Here is a 15,286-nt window from a genome sequence, read left to right as displayed (position 1 = left end):
ATAATATATATACATATATAAATTTAATATTGTAACAAAGTAACAAAGTAACATATTGTACACATGTATCCGCTATATTTTCTCACATATATCTTTGACCTATATTTTTACGAAATTCTGTACTTTCAGCAATACGGAACGAATCGAATTCATCTGTGAATGCGGGAAATTTTACTTTTCTTTTTAAAGCTTGAGAAAACGAAGTGGAAACATTTTACGTACGGCGTCGTACGAGAGAATATCCGCCCTTGATGGGGATTCTCTCGCGCCCCAGAAAATCCTTGCTCGCGCCCCGCGTTGAATGAAAAACGTCACCGATGTTTCCTGTAATAACGTCCTAACGTTTTTTCCTTAGGTTTTTCTAAGCGTGAGAATTGTCGCGCTAATTTTTCAGTCGTTAACGAAACACGTTAGACGCGCGTTCTCGCGACACACACAGACACTGGATAAAAAATGACGATGAATAAATTTACAAATCTTTAAATATCGATTTATATTTTAAGTTGTAATCACACATATTTTTTAAAGTTTAGTCTAGTTTGATTCAATTATTATAGATAAGATATATAGTAATAGCAATTATATGTTTTTTACGAGAAAATAATTTTTAATTAATCTTCTCTCTGAAGAGGCTTTTTGAAACTTTACTACCATTCTCCGGTCGTTTCGCATAAAAAGAAACCTGCCTTCATTTGTGCAAGAGAGTCGTCCAATTAACTCGCTGAGTTGAGAGATTTTCACAGCGATAAAATGATTCGTCAGAAAGCGCGACGATGCTCAATCTTCTCGATTAAAAGTTTTAATAAGGCGCGAATGACGTAGATATTTCCCGTGATAGCGCAACCGCGTTACGTCGCGTTCTCGTATTTATTTACGCCTGCGAGGCGGTTCTTCGGGTGCATATGTCGTGACAAAATTTATTAGGTCGACGTCATTAATCACGAAATATATATATATATACATGGTGTCCCAGAATTGCCGTACAATCTCTCGTAGGCAGGTAGAAGGAGTAAAACTGAGTCGAAAAGTCCCGAACCATTTTTTTCTATTATTTATAATAGAGTAATTATTGAGTAAATCAGCGCAGACCTTTAACCAGGCGCACGTCAGTGAGCCGCACGCCTGGTGTGTGTGAGTGCTCACTGACGTGTGCCTGGCTAAAGGTCTGCGCTGATTGGCCTGATTTACTCAATAATTACTCCTTTATTATAAATAGAAAAAAATGGTTCAGGTCTTTTCGACTTATTTTTACTCCTTCTACCTGCCTAGAGATTGTACGGCAATTCTGGGACACCCTGTATATACATACACATATACACATATAAAACAAGTTGCGGATATACTAATACTAAGCGAAGAAACAACTTCGCATTGCGCTGCCTATACAGTCGCGTACGCGGTCGATCTTCTCGTGAAATATGAATTCTACATACTAATGTCTGCTGTATGTGTGTGTGTGTGTGTGTGTGTGTGTGTGCGCGCTTGTGTTGGAATTCTGTGTACACATACAGCAACAAGAATTTCTATTCACCGACGAGAATTATAGTCCACCCTCAGCGAAGCAATTTCAAACGACGTTAAACAGCGTAACTGCGAGAATCGTAAACGCGCGTAAACAAATTTACAGTCGTCGCGATGACGCCGATTGATTCGCGATAAAAGTCGATTTGCGTGCAAAGTTTAAGTAACAATATGCCACATCGGTTTATTGCCGATCGGGAATGATAATTCTCTTATATATTTCGTATGTATTTTATATTCGCGTTTATATCGCGCAATGTTATATCTGTCCGTGTGAAGAAATAATTTTATTATTATTGTCTCGTATAAGCGGTAACAAATGTATTTTTAATCATTTTTATGACACGATATATATTATTATTAGAGTGGAAAAAATATATTTGTGAAAAAATATATTTGTGCGCAATATCTCGGTAAAAAATTTTTTATATATACTTATACACAAATTATAATTATAATTATAATTATATCTAATTATGCAAATTTATATGCCGAATATGTCCATACAATTTTATACACGGAGAATTTCTTTTTTTAAGAGAACGGCTTCAGAGATATTCCATATCAAATTACAAAATAACTCTATTAGTATCATGTTAAATACAAAAAAATTATATAAAACTATATTTTTACTATATTTAAAAAAATTTTTGATATATAATCATATATGCTTATACACAAATTAAACTTATTATATCTAATTATGCAAATTTATATACCGAATATGTCCATACAATTTTATACATGGAAAATTTTTTACCGGGATACGTTATTATAATATTATGTATAGTTTTGATATGTAATTGTATATATAGATGATGAGTTTTACTTTTTTTATGTTCGGCTTATACAGTTTTTTTTCAGTACAAACAAATAATTCGCGTTCGTTAAGTGCCTTTCATGGTCCCTTTAAATATGTCACCTAACCTAACCTAACCTAACCCAAGCCAATTCAAGTATACGCGCGCTATAGAAACAGGACATTTAAATGCGAGTATCCCTGTGGGAACGTCCGGCGAGAAGAGTCTCGCATTGGTGTCTTCTGAGGGAGAGTGAAAAAGATGATCGAAAAAAAAAAGAGAATCAAAACGAACTCGCTCTCGCGCAACTGGTCCAGACTTTTCTATTATCGTGAAGAAAAAAGAACGAGCGCGACGCGAGTAATATACGCTTGTCTTGTCTCTGTTTGAAAAACGTCGAATACATTGGGCGACGCCGAGAGAAAACATGTGTGAGAATAACGTTACAGAGAGACAGTGTGGCTGTGTAATTTGTCCAAACATACATAAGTTTTTTAATCTTTTTCGCTGGCGTTTGTAAAAACGCGTTAGCTTGAAAAAAGAAAAAAAGACATGTTTTAAATAACACACACATAATATAATATTTTAAATTTATTGAAAGATAGTCTTATAAATTTATATATCTTAAATTTTTATTGAAAAAAATATAAACTACTATTATTTGCTCTATATTTTTAATAATCGAAGTAATGTGAATTTTAATAAAATTTTAATGTTTTATTACACTAAATCTTTAGATCGGTACTTGTATAATAATCAAATTGACATTCCTTGTTGATATCTTACATTACATTTTTGTGATAAAAAAGTAACGTTTCTTCTTGAAATTTATTTCTACACCAAAAATAATTGGATATTTTTTTTTCTACAATTGCAACGATAATTGATCAGATTGTGAAATGTTTTTTTTTTTTATTCTCCATCCCGAACTCGAATGTACACTTTAATCGATCGCCACCTTCCGATCGAGATCGCTCCCGTTCCCAGGAACAGGTATATCTCGAAGTTACCCTCGCCGGACGACCTTTCCGCTCTCCGTAATGGTGTGTGAACGGCGAGTAACGCACACTTACGCCGCACCGATACCGCCGCATCGCACACTATACGAACACAACATACATACGTACGAGAGAGAGATGAAAAAGAGGAGAGAGACTCGTGCGAAATTCGGCGATTCGCAGGGCGGATATGACGGGGTGTATAGGTTTCGGGCGACAGGTAGTTTCCCGTGAGACGTTTATGGGGCAGGATTCCCACAGGACCCGCAAAACCGGGCCGCGCCGCCGACGACGATCTCATCGCGGCGGGCTACTCGACGTCAAATCGCGGTCCGGTTGTTACAATAATGTACTTAATGTACTTCTCCCAGTTATTGTCGTTTGATCCAACGCGCTGGACTCTCAGTCGCGCGCCTTTATCGTGCGAAATGCATCTGTGGAACCATATACGACGCGTCGTCTCTTTTTTTCGACGGAATCTCAATACCAGCATCCGGCGACTTTTAACGAGTATACAAGTTTTGGAATTATCCCACCGTTCCCAGACTGTTTTCTTTTTTTTTTTTTTTTATCACATCTCTGAACGTTTCTCCAATGCGCGTACTTTTTTTTTCGAGTTGGTTTTTGTAACAAATACTTAAGGTTTTAGTTTTTTCTTATATAGGGTAAAAGACCCAATTACTGTCACCTGTCCAATTACCGTCACCCTAAGGTATTTTATTTAAAATATTAAATAAATCCTAAAAAGTTATGCATGAAAACAATCTAACATAGAGTTTTAAGTGCAATTAATATAACAAAAAATCCAGCGCTCAACATTCGTGTCTCATTTCTTTCATTTTAGGGGCGACAGTAATAGCTCTCGCATCGTTCTTTTTTAATTATTACATTTATAAATAAAAATAGAGATTTTGAGAGACGGTATTATTTTGTTCTTTATGTTAGAGACATCGAATAATATCAGATAAGAAGAAAAACACATGTTTTTGATAAATAAGTAGTAAAAACAATTCACTAACGCCAGAGTTTATTATTCAGGTGACAGTAATTGGGTCTTTTACCCTAGTACTCGGAGTTTTGTAACTTTAAAATTATATAACTTTAAAAAAATACTTTTATATATTGTAACAGAGAAAAAAATAATTATTATATTAGTTTCAAACGTATAATTTAGAGGCAAATAAAAAAAACAAAGTTATCAATTGAATAAACTTAAATTTATTACTTGAATCAAAAGTTGTATTCCGCAGATAATCTGCGTTTATTTATCTGTGTAGACGCAGCCGCGCGATTACTGACGTTGTTAGACGTGGATGAGGATGACAATGAGGATCTCCTGTCGTCATCGGAGGACGAAGGCGTCGAAGTGGACATTGAGGTGCCCGAGGAGGACGACGAGGAGACGGAAAACGCCAAGTTGCTCCATCAACTTGCCGCCTGTCTGGCTCAGGAACTCAAACATTCGCAGAAACAGTCCTCGTCCTTCGGTAACAGGACAGCGCATCAGAATCAAAGCCCAACCCACAGCGTGGAGATGGTGCAGGACACAAGCTACCTCGGTCGTGATTGCCTTCAAGATCAAGCGGACCATTCGAAGTCGTCCATTCGTCAAAGTAATTTCGAACAAGACGACCTTGACTTTCTCGACGACCTCGACGAGCGAAACGCAAACTTCACCAAGTTTACAAGTTTCGAAAACGCCTGCCAGGATCATCAGGAGATGCACAATCGATTCTTCGACCCGTCGAGTTTGGATCGTCGTTTGTGGACAGACGATCCGGGAGCGGCGCAGGCCGAAGTTAGATCCTTCGACAGTCAGCAGGAGCAGAATTCCGGCTGTTGGGCGGCCGGATGGGACGCTTGCGCTAGCGAAGCCCTTCGATATCTCGTCGAGGATGAAGGCTTGCCGCTTCATCATCCCACGGTCATCGCCATGAAGAATCACCTGGACCATCAACGGGAACGTGCGTTCGCTCAGTACAACGGATACACGGAGACCAAATCGCAGGACATGAACGTGGTTCTGGATTGATGGGGTTTCGGGAATTAAGGTAGTGAGCGATTAAAAAATTATTTCTTCGCGGCGCGTGTTTGCCAGAGAACTCACTCTCTCTTTCTCTCTCTCTTTCTCGAACGAGAGAATCGGAATAAATTAATCTTGTTAATTGAAATCAAGTAAAAACAACACGACACACGAAGAATAACGGACACGATGTGTTGTAAAATCGTTTGCGCAAGAATCTTTGCTTTTTTTTTTTACTACCTTCGAGAAAGATCGTAATTTTCTTGATAAGAACTCTCTCTCGAGAGTTGTGATTTTTTATTTAATATCTTAGCTGAAATGATTCGACATATCCGCTTTCTTACGATTTTACGCTACTAGTTTACGTTGCCGAGGAACAATCAATTGGATTTTATCGCTCGATATATATTCAGATTTATTTTTTGTTGTTTGCGGTGATTGTTGAACAATTTTGTACGAAGTGTAACAGTTTAACGTAAATGTAATCAAACTCATCTTTCGACGATTACAATCTCGAATAAACAACGTTTGTACGCTGGATCGATATGAACGTTGTTTTGTTTTTTTTTTTCACAACGACGTTGAGAATCTCGAAAATTGTCAACAACAAAGCGTCGTCGATAATAATCGAGATGAAACTACGAAAACTGTTTTTTTGATCTTTTTTAAAAAAATAAGTCCTTGTGAAATTCCTCGGAAAAAAAAAAAAAGATCGGGGACAAAACGACTTTGAGGAGAACGCCATGAAGAGAACACACATTTCTAGTAATTATAATAGAATCATCGAACGTAGGGAAACGTCCGGCGAACTAGAAAACTATTCTTAGAACAATTCTTAGATTATAGTCTATCGTAAGTGTAAAACCAAATCGATCGAGAAGGTGTCAAGAAGATAAACACAATAACAAAAGAAACAGACGAAAAAAAACACGAATACGCAAATGAGATAATCGTCGACAATATCGCGAAATCTTTTTCATAGATAAATGATGATGATACAAGTGGAAACGTATATAAAATACTCTTGCACATAAAATTGTATCTTTATTGTAAATTGATATTGGGTCTGTCCGTATTTTTACGTTTGTTACTTTTTGCGTCTTAATTTTGTGTTTTCCTTTTCTTAAACCAAAGTAATATGCGAATCATACATCTATCTTATTCTAAGTAAAATAAAGTTGCAAAAAAAATGTAACACGCGAAAGGACCCATTATCGAATACCGTTGACGCAATTTTATAAGATAAAGGCATTTGTGCGGTCCTGTTTCTATACGCATCTGAAAGAAAGAGGGAGAGAAATCCTCATCAAAATACAATAGTTTTTTAAATTAAAACGGGATCGATTAACTGGAATTATACGATTGTTTTTATTGTTTTTCTAATTTTTTCTACGTCTCGATCCGTGTACGAAAAATACATGTAACGACGAACTTATGATGTTTATCTGTATATATTCTCTCTTGTACACTCTTTTCTATTTATAATCGAAGACACAATGGCTAAAGTGATATTTGTTTTTGTTATAATGTCATATATATATATGTACAGACGGCGTCATTAATTCGAAGAATAGGCGCGGGGATCACATAAAAAGTCCAGGTGATCCAAATATCCATTAGTCCCAAAATCGGGTGTCCAGTTGTGGACACCCGATTGCTACTAGTTAGTTAGTACGGCGCCCGTTGGCGCTACGAGCAACCGCCCCGCTTGCCCTCCGATCCCCACGCCTATTCTTCGAATTAATGACGCCGTCTGTACATATATATATATACTGTAATCACACACACAAAGGCATGCATGTACCGTGTACTTAAATAATTTTAAGAAATCACTTTTCCAAATTTACTGCGTCTTATCGTCGGCGATTATCACAGAACGCGATTTCTTTACGGTCAAATCGTATACGAAAAAAAAAAAAAAAAAAAAAAATTGGCTGCAATGTCGACAATAGAAGGGAGAAAAAAAGTTTTAGCCCCGAAAATATTGTACATAAGTCGGATTATATAGGCGAGAGACGACGAGAGCTCAGTGAAGTAGATAAGAACTTAATCGGTCGTAGATCAGTGAGTCAGTTATTTTTTTTTTTTTTTTTTTTAAAGACGCGGAAGTTCGTGAGAGATTTTACGAGCACAAACTATTCTATTCCATTCTTATGGGCGGTCATATTTTTTCTCTTGAGAGAAAGGAAGTCGATAAAAGAAAGAGATTTAGTTTAAATTGAATGAAAAAATTTGCCGCTTTAACGTATTTCCTCTGCGAGCTCCGCGGAAGCTTTTAAAAGCGAAATGAATTTCCGTGTCTTTCAATTGTTATTTTTTCAGCTCAAACGATTCTCGTATACGAATAATAATCGAAAATGACGCAACGTCAATCAACGTTGGAATCAGTTTTCGGAATTGAAAGAAGAGCGCGAACGAGAGTAAACAGTAAAATAAAATTAAATGATTCTTATACGAGAGTGACTCAAGATCGACAACAAATCTTTCTCGATCGTGCGTCACTCGTCGAAAAAAAAAACTTTTACGCGCCGCGATCGATCGCGCGGAAAGAATCGCGAAGCGATTATGGATAATTTTTTTTGAGTCGTTTATAAAAAAAAAACAACCGAGACGTTCTCGCACGATCGATCGCACCGAATAGATGGATCTGTATATATGTATAATATCGTTTTAACTTATACACAACTCTATTGTTACTTTTACAATAAATCACTGTAGATAACACATTGACCAGCAAATAAACGACCGCTAAGTTAAAAGCCCGTCGTCTCGTCTTCTCCTCAATCCTTAGAAATACAGTACAGACTGCACGTTTGTATTACGTTGAAAAAACAAAAACAGATAATTTTAGTAGGCAGTTTCCGAATCGATTGGATTTTACATTTTAATTTTGTTTCAAGCGAGTGAAAAAATTTGAACGAATTTAGGGGGCGCACGCACGCTGTGCGAAGTGTATGTCTCTAAAACGTCTCGAAAAATATCACGAACATGTTTTGTCATGCCGGACGTTATTTCGCGTTTAAAACGCGATAAAACACGAATGTATAATAAATTTGAACAATAAAGTGAAAAGCTTTCGGTGAGACGATCAACGAGCTGATAAACAAAATGCTATTTGACTTTTTTATTTCAACCGTTTGATTTGTTCGCCGCAATTTTATTGCGAATATCAAAAAAAACTACGCACAAATAACAATAATAGTAGATTTTGTTTAGACGCATATATTTTTAAAAAGCTACCGCGAACATCAAAATGAAAACCGTAATTAAAAGTGTGGTTGAAAACTGGTGCTCGGAGAGAGACTCGTTGTTTCCGGACCGCAGCATTAAGAAGACCCGCGGAAGAGGAGCCACGTATATATATATATATATATATATATATGTATATACGTGAACGAACGAACACGGCCGTGGATCTGGCACGCGACCAGCTTGAAAGGAATCGCACGCCGTGCACCTTTATCGGAATCGTCCGCCGAGAAGAGAGAGAGAGAGAGAGAGGGACCTCTCTCTACGCCAATGGGGCATCTGGTGTCGGTTCGTAGCACATGCCATGCATCTGCTCCGTCGAGGTACTTTTGTTGTCTTCGACGTTCGCGTCCAGCGAAAATAAGCCGGGGCGGCTCGCCGACTGCTGTTACCAGGAGAATATCTATGTACACCTTCTTTCTCTTACAGGCGAAACCTCGCGAAACCACGAAAAACCACGCGTTCGCCGACCTCCTGGTGTATCTCGCGATTTCTCATCGGAGCGATCGCTCTGGAGAAAAGAACTTGGACGGTTTGAGGAAAAGAGAGACAGTTTGAAACGATAAGCGAAGAATGGAAGCGTTGAAGCGGGATAGATTAACGAAATATTTCATTAGTAACACGCTATATAAAGAGGTGGGCGTTTTGTTCGTCTAAAAGTCAATACAAAACGTCAGTCTTGCGCTAAATATTGAATACAATAGAAGAGAAACGGGGTAATGGATGTTCGCTTAAGAAAATTTATTAACACCTTCGTGTTAAATTGGTTTTTCATCAAACGCATAACTTTTGTAGTTCGCTCATACCCGGTAAAAAATTTTCCATGTATAAAATTGCACGGACATATTCGGCATATATATATATAAATAAATTTGAATAATTAGATATAATAATTTTAATTTGTGTACAAGTCTATATGATTATATATCAAAAATTTTTTAAAAATATAGTAAATATATAGGTTTATATAATTATTTAGTATCTAACATGATACTAATAGAGTTATTTTTTTGTAATTTGATATGGAATATTTCTGAAGCCATTCTCTTAAAAACAGAAATTCTCCGTGTATAAAATTATGTATGGACATATTCGGCATATAAATTTGCGTAATTAGATATAATTATTTTAATTTGTGTATAAGTATTAAGTCTACCGGAAAGTTCTGTCCGTTTTTGGAATAAAACAAAATACAAATTTTTTTTTACCGTCAATAATCTTTATTAAATAATATAATTGTCTTTGTTATATATTAATGATTTCTTGCCAGCGCGAGGGCAATTTGTATATCCCAGTTTTGAAAAATTAAGAAAAATTTGTATTTTGTTTTATTCCAAAAACGGACAGAACTTTCCGGTAGACCTAATATATATGAAAATTTTTTTACCGGGTATATACGCGCGCAATACATTGCTACATTATTTTATAGATAAATTTTATACAAACTAAAACATTGGATAAAAAGTATATCATTTTTTATATGTATCATGTTTTAGAATTTTAATGTGATTGAGGTAATTGGAGTCTGACCCGCTGAGCGTCGTGTGATTCCGTCGTTCTCTTCTACTTTGTGACACGTACACAACTGCAAAGTAATAAATTTTTGCACTCACATCGTCAATGTATATATTGTCAATATATATATATACATATGTATTGATAATCTCAAATAATAGATAACGACGATGTATATATATGTCGTTACAATGTTTGATCTCTTCGTCACCGACACGCGATTGCAACTTCTCCCTCGTTCCCTATCGCGGAAACATCCTGCCACCCGAGACGAAGCCTGCGGTTTTTTAACTGTTTTTTTTCCACTACGTGAAATCGTCTTGGTTTTTTGGTCGCGTTGAGCCGGAGAGCAAGCGGGTGACGACGGGGGAAAGGAAAGGAAGAGAGGTGGTGGTGCACGCAGGCCCCGCGAAGAGAAGAGAGAACAGCTGTCCCGTCGGGTGGTAACCGTCAGGTGGTATCCCGTCGGTTCGTCAGCTGCGGGGGTGAGAATACGAAAAAAGGGTTGAAAGGACATTGCGCCCGGGCCAGCGACGGCCCGGCGGCCCGGTCGACGTTTGCAGCATTCCGTAGGTCATGTCGATCGGAAGGCAATCCGATGTGTGTCCGATATCCGTGCGACCTCGCGCGCCTAACCGCGTTACACCGGATTATAGATTTTTTATTTACTTATACGTAAATAAATTCCTCTCGAAGAGCAATAACGCGTCAGATGATAATATCTTGAGATAATAATAAATCGATTGTTTTTTTCTTTCTCATCTCTGTCTTTTTTCCGTTATGCTATTGTGTTTCAACAATTACGTGATCTTGACACATCGGAAGAAGAGAGATATTCGCGGAGAGAAGCGTACTAAAACGAGACAAAATTATTTATATATGTATACATATATATATATATTAGGTCTACCGGAAAGTTCTGTCCGTTTTTGGAATAAAACAAAATATAAATTTTTCTGAATTTTTCAAAATTGGGATATACACATTGCCCTCACGCTGGCAAGAAATTATTAATAATAATGGCAATTATATTATTTAATCAAGTTTATTGACGGTAAGAAAAATTTGTATTTTGTTTTATTCCAAAAACGGACAGAACTTTCCGGTAGACCTGATATTCAAGCACATTCTCCGCACAACATCCTGCAAACGGCTCTTACAACCCAATTAATTTCATTCATTAGTTTAAAGACTTCTGAGCCCGAAGAATCTTCTTCTTGTTATTATTGATTTAAAATTATTTATTTTTAACAAGAGATAATTTTTTTTTTATCAAAGACATCTGCGTTTCATTTATTATATGACTGGTTACAGGAGGTGAGTTATGCGTGCAAACGCGCGTCGTTATCTTTAAGACAGGCGGAATAACGAAGGGATGTTTCTCGAGCAAAGTTTGCGCACGCACGACCGTGATTTTTGCATCTGTGAAACTTGATTGCCGTTCTGCAACACATCGCGCGACACACAAGGCTGCGCTTTCTGAGACACGTTAATGACGCGGATAATTCCAAGACGAGCAGATGCGCGTTCTTTCTTTTCGATATCTCTTCCGAGTGTGCGTGTGTGTCAACCGGTACGCACAAAAATCCTAGAGAATAAAAAAAACAACCACACTGTAATTTACAGCGCTGTGTTTGCACATATCGAGAAATAACATTGATCGCATCTGCTTTATATTTAAATTACAACCGCTATAACGAAACGCTTTCTTACTTACAATAAGATGATTTTTCTTCAGTGAAAAGAATTTTTTTTATAATTGAATTATATATTTAATTGGGTAATTTTTTATTGTAATGAAAATTATATGTAAAGATATGCATATAGCTTCAAGAATTTTTAATAAACAAAGGTATTATGGCTACAATTAACCCTCGGGGAACACACCTATTTTTTCAATCAAGAAGAACAATCTGGGGGTCAATTTGACCCTGTTTACTTTTTGAGATGCTACCATTTAAAATGCACTTATCCGATTGGCTTGAAAAAATTTTCGGATATATTTTGAACAGTTTGGAATATGCCTATATATAGTTTTAAAGTGTCGTTAACATTATTAACATTGTAAAAAATATGTTACAAAAAAGCAAAATTGAGGCAAAATATTTTGATCAAAGTCGACGAACAGGGTCAAATTGACCCAGTGTGTTCTCCGAGGGTTAAATTAACGTACAATCCAATTAATGAAATTTAAAAAAAATTTTTAGCGACGTATTTTACTACGGTATTTTGTAAGTGACTTTTATATAATATATTTACTCTGCGAATTTAAAAAAATGTTTTTCAATCTTATTAATAGGATTGTACGTTAATTTAATTGTAGAAATGCATTTGAGAAAGACCTATAATACAAAGTCGAAAACGTTAATGCAACTAAGTTTTTAATAAATTGATTCATCTATTCACAAATCGACATCAGTGTTTGCTTCAATAGCCATAATACCTTTGTTTATTAAAATTATATGGTGATAGCATTTTGTTTGGTATTTTAATATAATTAAATTTTTTAATTAATGTGAATGGAATTGATTATCTAAACTTGATTATGTTTATCTGAACTTGTTTAAAAAAATATGGATAAATCAGAACACACCTGCTGTATATATTACAACAATAAATTTACATTTTTAAAACGCACGTGATTATGAATATCTATTTGTAATTTATTAATCTTGCGTGTAAAAATTTCACAATTTGTCGCATCGATTTCGATTCGCTCTTTTTTTAGACTCTTTAATTGGTATAAGATGCAACTAAAGCGTGCGTATTATTATTTTTCTTCGCTTCGACTCGTCTCGCATACATATATGCATAGAATTTTTAATTTATTGGCGGATCTCCCCTCATCAAGATCCACGCGCCCTCGATTTAGAAAAACGTTAAGGTGTTCAGCAGCACGAGTCTCGCCGAGCTGCCGATCGTTTCTTCCGGGCAGCTGCCCGCTATTTTTCGAAAATAAAGGTGAGCCTTGCCCCGCCGTCACTCCGCGGACCCTCCGCCGCGTGTAAAGATTTTCTAGGTTTCTCTCTATCTCCCTCTTATTTTGTCAGCTTTTTTCTGATTTTAATCAACCGTTCGTAATTATTCGTGAGAAACTCGTCTCGTTAGCGCGACGACCATTCTCCTTCGCGATTGCGTTGAAATTACAAGACAGTCTCTCTCCTCGAAAAGATGTCCAGAACGCGACTCGACATATATACGAGTCGCGTTCTCCTCCGTACGGTTAGTAGATTCTGCGTTAGAGCAGATGTATACTTCCGGCAGCTGTATATAAAAGTGGCGCGTCGTGCGTTTTTCTTTATGGGTGCACGCGCCCTCACGCGCGCGCGGCGAGACAATGCGCACCGCGATTGGGCCATTAGGTCCGCATCTGGCGGATTTTGTAAAATATCAATTTTCTTCCATATCGTTGGGGTTATCAATCGGATGAAAATCGGATGCGATCGAATGAGAAAGACAATTTGAGCGTTAGACAATTTTTCTATCGTCGAGCCGTCTTTTTTTTTACGCATCGAGGAAGACGTTGACGTTCAACCTCCAATTCTCGATGACACGCGTAAAATTTATCTCGCGATTTGCGGTATAATCGCGAGCACCGTTTCGTAGATGCACAATGGTGTTAAGATTTGCGATATATTTTCTCTCTCTCTCTCTCTCTCGCCAGCAGATGGATACACAAAACAACGGGCGTTCGTTATACGCAAGGAAAGGCGGAACTTTTTTTTTTTTTTTTTTATAATATCTTCCATCTTCTTGATGCACACGGGGCATGCTGCAACCAGCTGGTGCGATGAATCTTTTTCCGTCGCTTCAACTTCCGAGACAATTTTTTTTGCACCCGCTCGAGACCGAACTCTTCGAGTCGTCATAAATAAATTTTGTCGGTACGCATTTCCATTAAAATTCGCGACGTCGGACGGCTTGAGTTATGCGCGAGACATAATTTAATTTTGTTCTCTCGTTCGAATCTCGAAGTGAATAAATGCTCAATTTCCAAACGGTGTATCAAAAACTTCAAAACACAAAAAAAAAAAAAAATAAAGACATATTTACGGTCATCCGAGCCGATCGCAGGATGTTGTGCGGAAAACTGCGTATATATATATATATATATATACATATATATATTTGTTCGCGTGTAAATTTTTACGCGCGAGTTTTTTGAATTGAATATTTAAAATTCTTAAATTCATATTGGATGCTCTAGATTTGCATCACATATAATATATTTCTTAGTTTAGTAACTTATCGAGCTTCAATAGGATTTAATTGTTATTAAAAAAGAAAGAGAAAGATCGAAGAAACGTCACATATGCACTATACGACTACTTTTCTTTTCTTCGTCTTTTACGCTTAAAAAAATCTGCAGCGAACTTGAGAAACGATTAAACGCGCCCCATAATTTTTCCGCTTTACGATCGAAAAATACGGGTATTTATCAGAGGAAGAAGACGAACTCTCTTGCGTGGTTACGCAACGCGTGATCTATCGCGCATCTGCATCTCCGTACATGTACGTCTGGCGGTTCACGGACGGGCCCCAATTCAGCCAATTTACTTGATTCTCTCGGCGCTACCACAATGGACGTAAAGCCCCTATGGTGTCGGGCTTGCACAGTGGCCCCGACGTCTTCGACACGCGGAATACAGTCTCGGTTTGTATTATTAAAGACGCGTCACTTAACAAGCAAGAACTCGGTTTATTTTTCGATCATCTGACGCGTATTATTATTGTCGCAACTTTGCCTTCTCTTCATATCTTTTTACTCCCGATACATTTTCCAAGAAAAAAAAAGAAGATTAATGCGATATCTGTTCTTTTTTTCTCTTGTATCATATTCTCCGTTGAACGACAAAAGAAGTTAATTCCGCTTGACGAAGTGAAAGTGTCACCTGTGACTGCGAATTTTATTTATACCACGTAAAATGATGCTTTTTTGTGCGCTTTGTGCGTTTCTTGTTCTTATTTTCTATCATAATTTTGTATAGTCTTATTAGACGTACACCGAAAAAATTGTATTCTTGTTTTGAGGATATCTCACTTACTTTAAATATATTTTATACTAAAATAGGAGCCAAGAAGAGTTTCTTATCTTAAGAGGAAAATTCTCTAAATAATAATATTGATAAGAATATATACTGATTAGAATATAAAAAGCCTCTATAGAAAAACGTATATAT

The 15,286-nt window shown here is 36.8% G+C and overlaps 1 protein-coding gene across 3 annotated transcripts in view; it reads left to right on the top strand.

Moving 5' to 3' along the window:
• The window catches only part of LOC109854914, a 32,863-nt gene that overhangs the window by 12,512 nt on the left and 5,065 nt on the right, over positions 1–15,286 (top strand). The window contains exons 3-4 of one of the 3 annotated variants that reach the window (XM_020428515.1): positions 4,597–5,370; positions 9,021–9,408. In XM_020428515.1, coding sequence (XP_020284104.1) covers positions 4,597–5,351 — 755 coding nt within the window. In that variant the 3' untranslated portion in view covers positions 5,352–5,370; positions 9,021–9,408. Of the gene's footprint in view, positions 1–4,596; positions 5,931–9,020; positions 9,409–15,286 lie in introns of those variants that run through there. The other 2 variants (XM_020428517.1, XM_020428514.1) reach the window with 2 other exon arrangements.

This window comes from Pseudomyrmex gracilis, unplaced genomic scaffold (genome assembly GCF_002006095.1).
Source record: "Pseudomyrmex gracilis isolate BER0280 unplaced genomic scaffold, ASM200609v1 scaffold_75, whole genome shotgun sequence".
Lineage (NCBI taxonomy): Eukaryota > Metazoa > Arthropoda > Insecta > Hymenoptera > Formicidae > Pseudomyrmex > Pseudomyrmex gracilis.
Note: the sequence above shows the minus strand (reverse complement) of the source record. Positions and strands in the feature narration are given on the sequence as shown.